We start from the raw sequence: 17,047 nt of genomic DNA on the forward strand, positions 1-17,047 counted from the left end.
AGCATGGAGCGCCCCGGATGGCTATCAAACATCCAAAACTTTCAAACCAGAGCTGTTCAAACAAAAAAGCCTATCTCATAGAAGATTTTAATATTACAGAGCAGATGTAGATTTGCAGAAGGAGATGACCTGCCACTCTTGGGGCTTCCAGGCAGCTTATCAAGGGCCCTGGGACAGGATGAGCAGTGGAGAACCAGGAGCTCATGGAGACCTGCCTTGCAAACCGCAGAGCCCAAAGCAAACTGAGGAGGAAGGAGAACTTCTGGCTCCACTTCACAACCTCCCAACAACACACACGCAGCCAAGCTGGCCAAGGTCCAGGCAAATTGCCCAACAAAAGGCCTTACAGGTACCACCACAGCTTTGTCAAAAGTGAATCCTCCCACAAAGCACATAGACCTTGTTAACTCAGCCAGCCTCAACGCATGATGTACGTACGAGTGTGCTGCACTGGGGGATTCCCTAACAACTCCTCCTCCGATAATAATGAATCTTATCTGGTAATGCATGTGCCATCTCATCCACCCTCCACTACTTTCCTGAACTATCTAGCTTCTTTAGCCTTCTCTTTTCTCAAAGCCAAGGCGGAAAAAGAAATCTCTTTAATGCTCAGTTAGGATAGGTGAGGCACAATATGACATCAAGTGCATTACTTAATTGCATTGTGGCAAGCCGCAGGAGCCCTACTCTGCTAGATCTGGGGATGACCATGCAGCAGTCACTGAATAATTGATGCGATGGACAGAGGAGGCTGGAAGCTATCTTTTCTACTACAGTAACCAAGACCATTCTTTACTTCTTTTTTTTCCCCAGAGCAATTAGTCAGCTCAGGGATGTCAAAATATATAACTGGGCCACAAGACAAATTACAGTGTAAGTGCTGCTGCTTTGCCAATGACCTAGCAGGCTTGGCCCCGAGGTTTCTCATGTTTGAAGCCTCATGTCCCTTGTTCAGTAGTGCAGTACCTCTAAAGACATTTTAATAAAGACAGGCAACCTACCTGCATGGATCCTTCACATGTATAAACAAATAACAGCAAAGCCCAGATGACCAAACCAATGACATAATGGTATGAAAAAGAGAAATATAAAATATGTACATATCTATTCATTAAGTCTTTGGCCTCTGATTCAGACCCTTTTGCAAAAGCTCACGACAACTGTCTCATCGATACTTAATGCTCTGACTGCCTCAGCTGAATGGTCTGGCAATTCAAAAGCCATCTTTACATTCTAGTTACTCTATGGCATCGTAAATAGATGAAAATACATAAACAGAAACAATTAATCAGAGCTGAGGATATTCTTGATCCTACTGCAGCCTCATATGTTACATATTTTTTCTGCCGTGATCTCACTAGCAATGCATCACTGTTTTTAACCACTCTGAGCACTGATTCTACACTCAGCAGCTGTGTTTGTTTACAAGGCTAGAAATTAGCACAGGACAAATGGACTTCATCCAACTGAACATTTTTTTGGCATTTTCCACTACACTTCACAATATATTGGTCCTCATAGTCCAATTATGTATTTGCCACTGACGCTGGCCAACGAGAGTGCATCAGCAAAGATGATGCTTGCTAATACTGCATCGGGATGCTTTTTATTGCTCCAAACGCGGGCTCCCTAATTACTAAGCACAGTTCAAACACTTGTAGCCGGGAAAGTCCGCTACTGTATTGTCCATATTTTTTTCACTAGGAACGTAAAGAACATCATCATAATCCATCCTGCACTTTGTACTCTGCCAGTTCAGTAACAGCAATGAAATGCAATGATATTTTATACCTTAAGGGACATGCCAGTGCCCTTCACACTTGTAACCAAGTTCTCAAGGCCAATTCCTAAAGACTCTAAACCAAATTCATACAAGCCAGCCCTGAAATCGTATTCCATTTCAATACCCATACACTTCTTCACAGCCAGTTATTTAAAAACAAAAGAGCAGCCCTGTGTCCCTATGTACTTTTCGTCTCCTTGACTGTTTCCTTAGCACAGAGTTGGGGGGTGCTTTTGTTTTTCCCCTATCCCATTTTAGAATAAACAATTAAAAAGGAGTTACTGATTTCACAGGGACATGGCAGCAAACACTCCTGCCCTAGTTCTCACGCGCCTGAAGGTAAATACAATTTTTAAAGTTTGCCCTAATTATTCAGGATATTTTTGTAAGCAATCCCTGTTTATGCCAGAACTCACACAACGGATAAACACAGAATGCATTAAGTTGTCATTTAGAGGCTGTTTATGTCTTCTACACTGTTAAAAATACGCCGGTTCCATCTTAGAAACCATATTATACAGAAACTACCAAACAGCCTCCTGGGCAGCTACCGAATCCCAGTATCCAAAGAATTTCTCCATGCAAATATCCACAACTGTCTGTTAATTCACCACTAAACCCTGATCAGGCACCTCTGTGGACAGAACAAGGTTAAAAGCACTATGCCACTTTTGAAATATATGTTTTCTTGGGGACCAAAAAGTCCATTTCCAGGAACATTTGCAGGGCACTGTGTTTCTGAGGGACTGCTTCTCACTATTTTTAGCTTTGTTTTGTGCAACAAAGTCCATATTTCTCCGATAATTTCAAATAATAGTGATGATGATGTTCTGACATCACAAGATGCATGAAGAACCCTGTCAAAGTAATGTATTGCACTTTGCCGTGTAATTATGTTATGCTGGAGCAGAGTGTTGGAAAACTTAGTATAATCATTAGCTGAGCACTGAATGTTTTGATTGTCAGACAGGTTGTATATGATGCAAATATATGACTCAGAAATGATTTCACATAAACATTTTGGTAACAGTAATCTGACTCATAGCCTCCAACACAGAAAATAACAAGCTGCACAAAACATCTGCACGCTCCCAGCAACCCCAGCTTGTAGCAAGCTTCATGAGTCTTGCAGCACAGAAACCAGAGGGTCCCCTCCCCAAGGACCTGAAGCTGAGAGGTGCTGAAATCTACCTTCCCAAAAAGAGTCAAATCAGGACTAAAAGAGGCCGTTGTTCCCACCAGGGATCCCTGCAGGACAGCTATGATAGTTTACGCCATCCGATAGTCTGCCCAGTGGGCATTCCTTGGTTTCAGTCCACATTTAACAGGGGTAAGACGGGAGGAAAGGTTTGTTGTTATTCCACCCCAAAGCTTCGCTGTGTCAAGTATTGACACAATGCACAATTCATCTTCTATTTATTTTCTCATTCATTACAAGATGGACAGCTTCTTTCACAGCCCCTTTCTGAAGACAAATGTGCAGTCTTGAGTGACAAGGAGGATTTACCGTCTGTTATTTCAGAGGAGGTTTGCCATGTTTATTCTGGAAAGTGCCATGAATTAATGAACTATCTCTTCAAGCCTCAGTGAGCCCGAGCTGCCAGCTCTCTGGCTGCCAGAAGCAACAGACTGTTTTGGGACCCCATAAAATTTTTTTTACTGAGACTAGCGATAGCAAAAGTATCAGGCAGACCCAATCCCAATAGCTCCTGAAACATAAAGGAGTCATTATACTGACTTTAGCCTTTACACTGTATTTTTATTCAGAGTTTCTCAACAAAACTATCAGTTAACTCAAAAGAACATCTGCTATTAGCTTCCCTGCAGCATGGACATCACCAAAAGACCTTACCACTCTGCAGCATGGACACTACCATTACCATGGAGGTTACCAGAAGCCAACCAGACCTTTACTAGGCTCTCCAAGAGTTTCAAGCGAAAAATGTACTAGCCTGTGACCACCCTCCTTTCTCCTATTCAGCTCCTCATGGGTGCCAGCCTATGGGCACGTATGAGATCTGTGCTTCAACACACACATAAAACCAGAGCCTGGCCACGTGCTCATGCGACCACTCACTGCACTCAGGTGTCTCCTGCACCGTTTGGTCAGAGACCCAAAAGGAAGAGCAAAAGCCACCACTTAGGGCAAACAGTAGGTATCATACACAGATAGATGTCTGGCAAATATTCGTGTTCAGGTAGCACCCACAGAGATCGGAGGTGTTACCAACACTGAGCTGTTTGCAAGCGCGCCTGAGGAGTCGTGTCCCCAACAGAGCGTGGTTGCAGAAGGTTGCAACACCGATGAGCAAGGTTCACAAGCAGGAAGGCCTAAAGCCTAAGTCAAATGAGAACTTGGCCTGCAGCTGACCAATGTTGCAACCCAAAGAAGGATGGGTTTCACCTGTTAAGACCCTACTGCTCCACCAACTCCACGAGCCACTTGGGCACCTGCCAGCACGGTAATACGGTGTGCAGTTTCACAGTTAAATCGCAGGAGTGGAAGCAAGAATTTCAGGGACCTCATCACACCCCCTGTCCAGTCGCGCCCTCCAAGCCTCAGTGTAGACATTTGGAAAATGAGTATAGTAGTAATTTACGTTCGTCAGAGCACACTGTGAGACTTCAACACTTATGAATTGTTTTGAGGTCCCGGATAAGAGACAGAGCGGTATCCTTACATTGTCTAGTATGTAACGAACATTACACATCCTGCAGAATGGAATATTTTTGCACAGGATGGTTGCTACAATCATTAAAGTGTAAAAACTATCACAAGCAAAAGACAAGACAGACATCTCAAAGTGAAAATCTCTCTTGTAGTGTGTTAAACAAACATCTTTTCTCTCCAGCTACCTTCCATAGCACAGTAAGTTGGAACTTCCTTAAATATGAGAACTTTTTTTCCCATCTCCCTTTTTCTTCACTCCCTTCCCCCTCTGCCTTTTTCCTTTGTGAGTTTAAAAAAAAAAAAAAAAAAAAGAAATTGAAAGGACAGGCCAAGAGATTCACAATCACCAAAGCCTGCAGAACATACAGCAATTTTGGCAGGACATGCATGTTTATCCTTTTCATATGCTGTTTAAATTATTTTTATAAACAAGTCATTATCTTGCATAGCCACTGCTTGGTCCCTTTCATGTCGAAGACGTTTGATGTTACAATAATTAAGCAAAAGGGTCTGCATGCTTGAAATGCAGTCTCAGGATGACGGTTTGCGGGCAAGAGAGACTGCTGCTTTCTAAAATGAAGGGTTTCTTCTCCAAGCTTTGTCGTTTAAGTAGAGCACCTGGATTCTGTACTTGCAGATCAAACCTTTGTGTAGATATTCAAATACCATATTTCATACCAGGCTTAAATTTTAGAACTATGCTCCTACTATTTTGCACCAAAATCGTGCACAGCCTAGATGCACGCTGCAGTGAGAAAAGCAGATTTAATAACCAGAACCACTACCAAATCCGTCCCATTGGTTCATCATAAAGTTGATACTTAAAAATAAGCACACATCTTCTCTCACTTACGTACTTAACCGGGATTCAGGTCTTTCTACTTCTTTTGATAGTTTAAAAGGCTGACTTTGTTTGTTTCTGCTAAGCATCCCTTGCTGACCACTAGAGAGATACCCGAGAGTTTTGACCCCTAATATTCCACAGGCCAGCAAGGACTGGGTGCACACCAGCACCCTCACGCGACCCCTCTGCAGAACGGGACCCCACGTTTTATCCCAGTAAGGCAAGAAAGGTCAGGACCAAGCTGGTGGACAAGCCTCTCACTGCTTGTACACAGATGTGTTGAGGAACTAGGCTTGGCATCATGACGAAGACACTGGTATATTAAAAGCTTATAACGCCTCTTCCGGTGCCAAGAAGTGTGTTTATCACAGCTGAGCTGGACCATGCCACCAGTGAGCGCATAGGAGGAGAAGAATCATGAATGGGAAATCCATGGTAAGCAACAGAGAAAATGCTTCCTTCTTTATTTCCTGCAGAGCATCTGGCAATTGAAGACTACCACTTCAACCTCTGCTCATCTGGATTCAGCCAGAGGGAGCTTGCCCCTCTGCGGCACGAGGAATTAAAGCTCTGACAACTTCTTTATTCCCCGATACAGAGCCTTATATTCCAGATACTTTTGATGCAGTTTGAAAAAATACAGAAGTTAGGCTGCAGTAAGTGTTCATGTCCAAACAACTTTTATTACAGACTTTACAAAGCCAGAGGCAGACAAGTCTTCTGCATCTTGTACATGCTTGTTACCGTTCAACATTTTTCCAACTCATTTGGACTATTTTATTCCTTGGAGCAGGACTGGGATTGATTGCTTGCAGCTTTACTGTCCCAGATTCTCTCTCAAATGGTCTGGAAAGCCCAGAAGACACGAGGACACAAGAAGGCACCTCTGTCTCACACCAGAACTACAGAGCCTTTCCTCCCTCCAACACCTCTTGGCTTACAGGTGCGACTACTGCAACCTGCCCACAAGCTCTAATCTGTTCTCACTTTTTAAATGCTCCTTGTTGCCTGCTGTGGAGCTAAATGCCTGTGCTTCAATAGACATTATGTCACCTCTCAGCCCTTGTACAAACAGAGTGTCTAATACCTTGACTATATGCGCCACGTGAACGCAACGCAGTAAATGACAAGATAAGAACACCGCATCTGCGCCTGCATACAGCAGTACACCTCACCATCAACATTTGTACGCATGCTTTAGATACAGCATACTTTACAGCCTGCACTTGATAAAAGAAATTGTGGCTCTCCATTTGCCAGTGGTAAGATTTTGGTTTGATCGAATACATGTTATTTACAAGGGAGCTTCAAACAGCCAATTCATGCATCTTTCACACTGCAAAGGACTATTAAAATACATGGAATAACACATCTTTGGAATACTGTTTGAAAAACACTTTCTCATTTATTATCGGGAAATTTGACTTCTTCGGAACAAGTGTTAACACTGTCTCGATTAATTTGTAAAGCTATTCAAGCCACGAAGTACATCTGCACACTGAGTATATTTCAAATACTGTGCTTCTGTTTTCATTTTCAAAATGTTTTTATTTATACACTAATATTTGACCTATGAATATTCCAAGTTTATATGGAGCCAGCTGTTCTAAATTCTGGTTATACTGAGCGTTCATGCAAAACATCAGGTGATATCATTGGATATTTTTAAGGGGAAAGTTCACAGGAAAGCAGTTATGTATTCTTGTGATTAACACCACATTGGATCAAAACAGTCATGTCTAGCTCTCTGAAAATACAGCTACTGTTTTAGTTAGCAGAACACTTCGGCTCTGTCTGCATTATCCTTTTTTGCCAAAAATTCCCACTGTTGCTACCACTGATTCAATTCTGTCATTGTGCTATGATGAACACTGCAACGTAAAATAAAAAGAGCTGCAGGCAGTGCTGTCAAAATCTTTATTCCCTTAACAACGGAACAAAAAATACCTCCTGCCATCACAAAAAAAAAAAAAGAAAAAGATAAACAAACAAAAAAGAACAACCCAAAAGCATAAAAAAACACAAAAAAACCCCATCCCAAAATCCACTCAACCCTAAAAGGCTGTTTCTAAGCCTGGGAGACTAAGTAACTTAAAGTTCAGGAAATTCCGGCCCCGATCCATAGCAGGTTTTATGAATCAAAGTCTTGTACAATGTATTGTACTATGTAACGTCCCTGCAATCCCACAGGGGCTCAGTTTCTTTAATTACGCTTTTTTCTCCTGCAACAGCCCTGCAGCAGCTGCAGCCCCGTGCCCTTCCCAAAGCCACTGCCTTGGGAACCTGTCCCAGGTGCAAAGCATGGGACCACAGGGCTCTCTAGGCAACACGTGCCTCTTTGGGGTGCCAGCACCGGCCATCCCTGCTGCAAAGCACTGCAGTCACGCAGGAGGCACCACTCCTCCTCTGCCAGCCATGACTGGAAGAAAGGTGGAAAGAAACAACCCACTGACCAGTTCTCATGCACGTCCCCTCACCCTCAGCATATCACAGTTGTAGAATCCCTGTCCCAAACGCCCTCTGCACACTTAGAATCACAGATGGTGTGGGCTGGAAGGGGCCTTCAAAGATCACCTAGTCTAACGTCTCTGCCCTGGGCCGGGACAATCAGGTTGCTCAAAGCACCATCCAGCCTGACTCTGAGCACTTCCAGAGACGGGGCATCCACGGCTTCTCTGGGCAACCTGTTCCAGTGTCTTACCACCCTCAGCATAAAAAATGTCTCCTTTATATCCAACCTAAATCTACCTTCTGTCAGTTTAAAACCATTGCCCCATCAAACAAGGAACCTAGGTGTGACCCAACAACACCCTCCAAGAATCAGGTGCCCAAAGGAAGACTTTCTGGTCCTTAACTTCAGTCTCCCAGGCTCTGGAGTCTGACGACTGCTAAAACAAATGGGAATCTCCCAATCACGAGCCCTTTCTCCATTCAGGCGATACTATTTGCTCTTTATTTCACATTGCTATAGAAATGGTCAAACGGAAATGCTAAATGATTAGTAGGTGGACTGTACTTAAAACTATTACTGTGCATCTCCTGGGATACAGCAGAAACACACACTGGGACTGTTTTATGTCCCAAGTAACTCGTACCTTCCCCTAACCCTCCCCACAAATTAGCAATGATACAAAATGACTTAAAAAGAATCATGCCTCCATGGCATGGAAAGTCTAAACACCACCTTCCTTCCTCCTAAATCACTAATACCACTTAGAAGTTTATATTTAAAACAACGAGAGCATCACTGCCGTGATGCACTGGGCTAGACCTGGCAAGGACCCGCAGCTCCTTGGCAGAGGCGCAAGCCGGCAGCAAGAAGCCCCTGCCAGAGCTCAGCACAAGACATACGTGACAGAGCTGCCCAAAGGATTTTCTGATGAAGCCATGTTCAGCTGGAAGAAAACTGCCAGAAGAAAAACCTTTTTATAAGATGATGTTTGGTTTCAACTTTCTTTGAGGAGAAGAACTAGGAAGTGCTGCTTTTATATTTACAAAAAAAAAAAAATCTAAACAAACAAAACCCACACCTGGGTTTGTACTTCAAAATGCAACTTTTTAGTTATTTATACATACAAAATTTAACTCTTATCAATCAAGACTGCTTTGGCAATACTAACTCTTTCCAATTACAATAACTTCTTGTTGTTGTAAGCAAGACCTCCACATCTTACCCAAATTCAAGACAGTGTAAACTTTCAAGCTCTGAAAAGCTTTCACAAGACAGAGAATAGCCCTGCTAATGCCACACAGTCCAATTCCAGCAGCTTATTCCAGATGACACTCAGACCTGGATAAACTGCTTACACAAATGCGATCCTCCACTCATTTCAACAGTGCACGTTTTGAACAGCAGCTTCTCTGGGAGCCACACATCTTCCAGGTGAACATCTCCTGGTGAACAGCAGAAGGATGGCTGTAGCCCTTCAAATTCAGAGTCGGGAGGAGCTGAGGACTTCTAGAAGCAATGCCAGGCAGAGAGCAATCAAAGGACCACGGTGGACCGTTTCCCTTTTCTTTAATTGTGTTGTCAGTCAGCTGTAAACTAACAGGCAGCTTGTAAGCAACGACTTCTTCAAGGAGAGGACATAAATGAAGACCTTGAGCTATGTCAGTTGAAGAGCAAATGTAAGGCTTCTTTCCGACACTTGGGATCTGTCTTGGCATCGAAGCCCGGTATACAAGTTTTGGCAGAAGTCAGTAAACTCATCCCCATCATCAGATTCATGATTTCCAATACTCGCCTGCTCTGGACACACGTGGAGGACGCTGCTCGCATGCCGAGAGTGCGAGGCTTTACACAGCCAGCTGGCAGCACAGCCAGATCCACAGCATCACACACTCCAGTTATTCCCCATGAGCAGATGTCTTGACCTTTACAACATGTGGCCAAGAGTATAAACAGATGGGATGACAGTATGAATGGTACAGTCCCGTCAATATAATCACGCAACGTCCCTGATACATCTTGGTTGCCTCATTTCGTATCCCCTGACACCAAGCACAATACCAGGAAAAAGACAGGTGGGCTGATCAAACGCTTCAGATGAAAAAACACACCTGCTTTAGAAAGGCAGGTGGGGATGCTGGAGCACCGCTTCCTTCCCATGAAAAGCCGTGCGGAGCGAAGGCATATTGCTTGCGCATAAGTGCTTGCCATGGATTTGTGCAAGATCATTCCTAGAAGGAAATCTGGTAGGTGACGGCTGCCAAGAAGATTAAAAGCCTGTTTGGAAGACATCACATCCACAAGGCGCTGCTTTACAGGCAAGGGGGGAGAGAGCGTTTGTACAGCGAGCCCTACGCTGACCTCCGCGCGGCTCCCGTGCACTGAAAGAGAGCGCCCCTTTCCCAGCAGATACTTGAAGTCTTGCAGGGAAGATGGGGATTGCCTGGGTTTTGGGGATTCAAAGATAAAAGAAGCCTTTCACCACGGTCCTAACTTGAATCACGTGGAAGAGTTTCAGGGCTGCCTGCAGGACTGCTTGGCAAACAGCTGGGGTTCCCCTCATCCTCCTGCCTGAAGCCCTCTCCCAAGAGACCTGTGTGTTGTGACAAAGGAGAAACCCTCTCTCCAAAAGTACAGAGATACAGTGAATTCATGCTATTAGTCTGCTACAAAAAGGCACAATACTGTGGATAATCAGGCACCACATGCCAAAAGCACACTTTTTACAGGCCGTAACCCTGGAGGGTTTGATGGGGTCAGACTTCTCCTGCACAGCTATCCAACTGTCAGCAGCCCCAGATTTGGGTCATTGCAGAAACCCACGAAGACTGTCATTGGATTCCTTGGCTTTTCTTGTGGGAAGCACGTGGCTTTTCCCCTCAGTGCAAATGCCAGGACAGAAAGGCATGGCTGAGGACCAGATAAACTTCTTCCCCTTCTTAACACAGGATTATTCCACAACACCTTTCATTACACAGGGAATAATTCTGGCCACAGTTAAAGCAGCAATGTCTTTGAGTCTCATTTCTGCCACTACACATGGCACATGCGACTCTCTAAAGACATCCACCAGTGAAACAGAGGCTGGAGAGCAGCTCACATTAGCACTGACAAACCAGGGAGACCAGTGAGACTTCAGATCTGCCACAGTCCCATAGCTTGCAGTTTGGTTTGAGCGGTGACCCCTCTCTCCTCCCTTCCCTGGGCTGTGGGAGAAGGGGTTTGTTGTGAGGAACTCTGTATGTCTCTTGCTAAAACAGCCTTGGCAGCAAAACACAGGGATGCTTGCCTGTGTCACGCTGTCAGTCCAACACCACTGCCTCAGAGAAGGATCTCCACACCAACCCTGGTGCCAAGAAGAAGGTGCATTAGTCAAATAGGTAATATTAATATATATTATTTTCCCAACAGTACTGTGTCAGGATATGCCAGTGCTACATTTATACCAAGGATGCTCCCGAAGAGGGGCTGAACAGTTTCACAAGGACACCCATTGGACCACAACACCCGCCGCACCAGCACCACAACTCTGCCGTACAGCCATTCCCTTGGCACAGAAGTTCAGTACCCTGCTTGGTCTGATAAGTCCCAAATAGAGAGATCTAAAACCCAGATGTTTCCATCTGTGTAAGTTATCCAGACTTCCTATGTGGGAAATGGAAAGAAACAGGCACTTTTCTGGTGCATCATCCTAGTAAAAATGCCTGAAACGGACACTTTCAGGATCATCTTCCCAAAATAGTGACCAGGTTTACCAAGGATAGATGATATTTTCTGTCAAATTATTTTCTGGTATCTAACCTGATGAATGAAATTTATTATCTAAATTATCTGAACTGGTGAACTGGTTTATACCTTATGTGTGGTTTTACTTGTAATGGGAACAAACACTTATTTCTACTCCCTGATACTTTGTTTCATAAAGCACCTGGAGAGCAGTACTAAGCATCTCCTAGAAATCCTGAACACTCAAAGTTCCCCTACAGTCAGCCCCTCTGGGAATTTTCACCCACACCTTGCAAGTCCATACTACAGTTCAGACATCACTTAGGTAGGCAAGATAAATCCCAGACTCTATGCTTTGAAGACTGATGTTTCTTGTCCTCCCTGTAAGACAGCAACTCCCTGTGTCTGGAGAACCTCCACGACTCTATGCGCCTTTTTTTTTTAAAAAAAAAAAAAAAAAAAAAGAAACTGTCTCCCAGGACATGACCTTTAAGCCTGGGACAAGCCTGTGCTGCCTGAGTAATCCAAGACCTCAAAGTCCCTCAGCTTTGGAAGACCTCGACAAGGAGAGCTTGTACCCTGAGCACATATGGAAACACAGCCTTCCCCAGACAGAAAACACATCTGCTGTATCCCCAAACCAGAGGAATACGTATGTTGGTCAGGAAGGGCTGGAGCACTGCACGTTCAAAAGTCAGCAGTGACTACAAGCTACTGACTCTTTTTGGGCTACAGGGCCAGAAAAATCAAATGCACTTCTTTTAAAAGAACATCCACACCTGCAAACTTCCATGACAAAGCAGGACTTCTCCACACAGCTGACCTAGATGATGGCTTTGCAACACAATGAGATGCGACATCAAATGTTTTGCCTGGCTCTGGGCTGCAGCCCAATCAATATCAGCACCTGAAGGCAGGTCACAGCAGCCACCCGCACGCAGCCATGCACATCTTCAAGGCAGCCTGCACCGGGTCTAAATACCGTACACTCCTGAGAGAACGGCAAGGGCCCCTAACATCTCTTCGGTAGCTGCCCCTTCAGTAACGGAAAGGCAAGTCTAAGGGTGAACACAGACAAAGCTCTTCAGAAGCCAGTTTTAACCACGCAGAAGTTGTTACAGGTCTGATCGCGTGTAGAAAACCCCAAATACAATAGTTCTGGCAGTATCTGCTTACGAGGAGACTCCAGCTGTGGGTTTTCAGGGTTGTTCGGCATACACTCCATTAGAATAGTCGGTGTCCTTGAGGTCAGGAAGTCTGTCCTTTCTGCTGAGATCCCACCATCTTTTGCTGGATTTTTCTCGGCTACATCTGATAAGCCCCTTTGATAGATCACAGGCTGGCTTTCTACTATCACACCCTCCTTCGGTTTCTATATTGCAACAGAACCTTCAGCTTCCTCTAGTTTTCTGGCACGAATTATTGTTTAGTGGGAAAGTAAATGTCAATACACATGTGAAACGTGCCCCAAAAATCCCTGCCATGCCAGAGGAGCTGCAGAAAGAGCTGAACAGCTGTTTGGTCTCAGCCCGTCGATTTGCCAACCCTTTGGTAACAACCAATCACGTTAAATGACATTATGGTTTATGGCTCGGAACTTGGAAGTTGATGAGAAATTTCTACAGTTAATTCATACTTCCCGAGACTTACAACTAGCATTTCAATTGTGCTATTTTGCTACGTTACATGAACAATTGTTTTTACTAAGTGTGTAGATCCAAATTATCAGAAGCGATTTGAATCATACAACCATCTTCTTTTCAAAAGAAACACATTCTTTCAGGTCCTCTGCCTAATACCGCTCTCCTGGTGCTTTGTAAAGCAGGGGGCTAAATACCTTCTAAAACACCACATGTTCACATCCCTCCCTGAAATTGGCTCCTCTGGGAACCACCCAGCTCCTTGCAAGCACCTTGCTCCACGCATCCTTGAAATAAAACATGCTATGGGGATTGCTTATAGACAGCTACAACCCACACCATGCTTCTTAAGTTCACAGCTCCTACTATAGGTCCTGAAAGTCCCCAGGGCAGCAGCTCTGTGCAGAGGCTGGGAGGGGAGAAGCACAGCAAAACGGAGCACAGAAGCAGCTGTCCTTCGGACTTGAAACCCGTACAGTATTCCCACGTCGCAGAGACCAAGATAGACATAGACCACGATGGCTTCGTGGACGGACAGTTTCAGGATGTCTCAATCAAAAGCATCAGAGCCCCGAGATGGCAGCAGCACCACCACCTAAACACCCTTGAGCTGATCTTAAATGAGAAGGCTGAGACCCTGACAGCTATACACGCAGCTTGCAGAGCCCGCGGGGCTCTGTACTGCTGGATGCGCTGCATGCCCCATATAGCTCAGCTGTGCCTCCAGGAGTTGGAGCCACCTCAATTTCAACGTAGACAAATCCTTCAACAAACATTTGCAGCGCAAGGGGCGCACTTCTGACCCACTGCGGGTCTTCCATCAGGTACAAAACTCACCCTGCGCTGGGGTCTTGAGTAAACTTATTCTAAATATATGCACCACGGTACCAAGCTGCCAAGCATGTTTACCAGTGCTGGGAGCTCAGAGAAATTTCCCGCTGCAGTGACACATTACCGCTCTAGATGAGGAACCACACAACTATTTGTATTTGCTTTAAAACAAGACAAGCTGTTCACAGGTCTCATTGTTCTGGCGCACACCTCTGGAAGCACTAGTGAAAAGACACAGTTTTCAGCCGACTGGCTAAGACACTTGAGCTTCTCAGGAATTCCCTAAAAAAAAAAAAAAAAGGAACTGCAATTTGCCAAATGAAATATTTTCATTCTCCACATTAGGCTGAATCTAATTACAGTGTTTCCTTATAATTGCGGTCTAGTATCCAGGGCTCCGTCAAGTAAAAAGCTTAATGGCTTTCCCAACTGAAATGCCCACCTCGGAGCCCTTCACATCAGCAACATGCTGACAGCATGATTTGTTTGAAAAGCACGCTGACGCCCAATAGAACTTATTTTGAGATTTCCACATGATACAGATTTTTAATCACACTCCCGGACTCAGTCACCAAACTATCCTACAAGGCGTCACATACCCATCATCACACTAGTTCAGATCCCCTCAAAAAAAAAAAAAGAAAAAAGAGAAAAAAACCAAGACGGGGAGCCCATGGCACAGCGTGGGACACGCTTTGCTCCAGCCCCAAAGGCATCGGTGCCCTGCTGGACCTTGCACGCAGTCAACGCAACTGGCGTGGCCAGGAACCAGAGCCAGGCATGTTCAATGCTGAACGACGGGCTCTGACCGCTATCATCACGAGGACAAAAAGCCTATTAAAAACAAAATTAATAACGCACCCTTTTCTTTTTCTTGTCCCCCCCGGCTTTGCGTTCTGGGGTACAAATATTAATTTTTTTCTTCTACCGTTCGCGAGAGGGATGGGAGGTTTTGCCCGTCGCTGAAGCGAGCTGCTGGGCAAGACCCCCGCCGCCCAAGTTGGGTGCCGACCGGCAGACCCCCGCCGGCCCCGACCCCGCCGGGGGTTCCCGCGGACGGGGCGTCCCCGGGCGGGCTGGGGGGCCGGCCGGGCAGGCAGGTGGGCTCCCCGCACCCCGGCACTCACCCAGGTTGACGAAGCTCATGACCATGTCAGCGTCGTTGAGGAAGGCGCTGTCCTGCGCGCTGGGGAGCGGCGGCGGCGGCAGGGCGGGGGTCGGCGGCCGGCCGCCCCGCTCCGCACCCGCGCTGCCCTCCGCGCCCTCGGCCAGGGCGTGGTAGAGATCCAGCATGAAGCGCGGCGCCGCCGTCAGCCGCCCCGGCGGCGGGGCCGGCGGCTCCCGCGGCAGCGGCCGGGGCCGGTGGGGCAGCCCCAGCACCGACAGGATCTCCCGCTGCATCTCCCGCTTTTCGTGCGACTTCAGCCGCCGGTAGAGGAAGCCCGAGGCGGCGGCGGGCGGCGGCGGCTCCCCGCCCTCGGCGGGCAGCGCGGGCTCCGCGGGGCGGCAGGCGCCGCTCAGCAGCGCCCAGCAGCAGCACAGCCAGGCCAGCCGCCGCGGCATGGCGCTCGGCCGGGCGGAGGCAGGCGAGGTCCCCGCTTCCCCCTCTCCCCGGGGGCTCCCCGCCGCCCTCCAGCCCTGCCCCCCCGCGGCGGCGGCTATCGCCCGGGCCGGCGGGGGGCAGCCAGGCCACAGGGGCTCAGCGCTCGCCCCCGCCGCCGCCACCGCCGCCGCGCATGGCGGCCCGCGGGGCACCGCGGGGCAGGGCCCCCACCACCACCACCACCACCACCACCACCACCACTCCTCCTCCTCCTCCTTCTCCTCCGGACCCGGCCACCGCCGCCGCTCAGGTGCGGCGGGGCCGCCCCCGGCCCGGCCGCTCAGTTCGCCATGCCCCTGCCCGGGGACGCCGCGCAGGGTCTGCGTCTGGGGAAGGGGGGCGGGTGGCAGGGGGAAGAAGAAGAAGGAGGAGGAAGAAGAGCAGCAAACTTTCCACCCCCCCTCTTGTCCCTTGCAAAGGAGCGAGCGAGCGGGCAGCTCTTGCGGCTGCAGCCCCGGTCCCCGCGGGCTGGCCGGAGCGGGGCTGCTGGCGGCGAAGGCAAATCACCAGCGCGCCCGCCTCTCGGCGGGGCGGGCGGCCGCTCCTCCGGGGCGGGGAGCGGGCGAGGGCGCAGGTAGCGCGGCCCCCCCGGGGCGGGGAGCAGGGGGGCGGCCCGGCCGGGCGGCCCTGGGGGTGCCGGGGGCAGCGGCGCAGGTTAAGAAGCGGCGGCCCCGTCGGTTGTCAGCGGTTCGCCGCGCTGGAGCGGCGCTCCGCGAAATAGCGGCGCCGACCGCCTTTGCCTTGCGTCTCCGCTGGCTTGTTGCTTTTTAAAAAGAAGGATTTCGGCCACCCCTCCTGCCCCCGGCCCTTAGAGGATGTAGGTTATTGGTCCTGAAAATAGTGGAGTGTTACCTATTCTAAATCTGAAAAAGCCTTACGGTTCATTTTAACGGGTTACAGCATCGTGCAGCTTTCTTTGGAATACCTTGCAGAACTGAGCATGGAGCGTTGGTAAATAAACGGCTAGGTACAGGCATCCCTGCCAGCCCTCATCGATGACGTTCCGATTGGAGTCTGCATACTGTGAAAAAGGTTATGCTCCTCTAAAAGAACACAGCCGTTCCTACAGTAAAGGTCTAAGGTTGCAGCTCTGGCACCAGCTCTCTCATAAAAGAGAAAACCCCACGCACACACCATCCCACACTCCTAATAACAGCAGTTAGGTTCAGTGAGAAGTGGCTCTTCCATATGCTGATCTCTGACTTGGTGGATCTTCCTCAGGTTGGATGAGTAAATCCAGGCTAGCCCCGCTGAAATCAGTGCAACTGCTCTAGGTTTGAACTGGGATAATTTCATAGGAGTTGGCCCCGAGAATAATATCTGGACCATTTGAAGTCACTGGCAAAATTTCCACTAATTTTATTAGAATCAGAATCTGGCAATAAGCTCATATTCAGTTTCCCAGAGACACAGCTGAGAATATTCAAGAGAGAATATGTAATTTTCAGAAGTGGAGGTTATACCGGGCATTTGCTTATATGAAAGCGAGATTACAGATGG

General features: G+C 47.5%; 1 protein-coding gene across 1 annotated transcript in view; it reads right to left on the reverse strand.

Annotated features, from left to right (window-relative positions):
* BMP6 (bone morphogenetic protein 6) overlaps positions 1 to 16,048 on the reverse strand; it is a 93,850-nt gene extending 77,802 nt beyond the window's left edge. Inside the window, exon 1 of the mRNA XM_075084078.1 lies at positions 15,072 to 16,048. Coding sequence (XP_074940179.1) covers positions 15,072 to 15,507 — 436 coding nt within the window. The 5' untranslated portion in view covers positions 15,508 to 16,048. The remainder of the gene's footprint in view (positions 1 to 15,071) is intronic.
* Positions 16,049 to 17,047: the final 999 nt, after the last annotated feature.

This window comes from Phalacrocorax aristotelis, chromosome 2, assembly GCF_949628215.1.
Source record: "Phalacrocorax aristotelis chromosome 2, bGulAri2.1, whole genome shotgun sequence".
NCBI classification, from domain to species: Eukaryota; Metazoa; Chordata; class Aves; order Suliformes; family Phalacrocoracidae; genus Phalacrocorax; species Phalacrocorax aristotelis.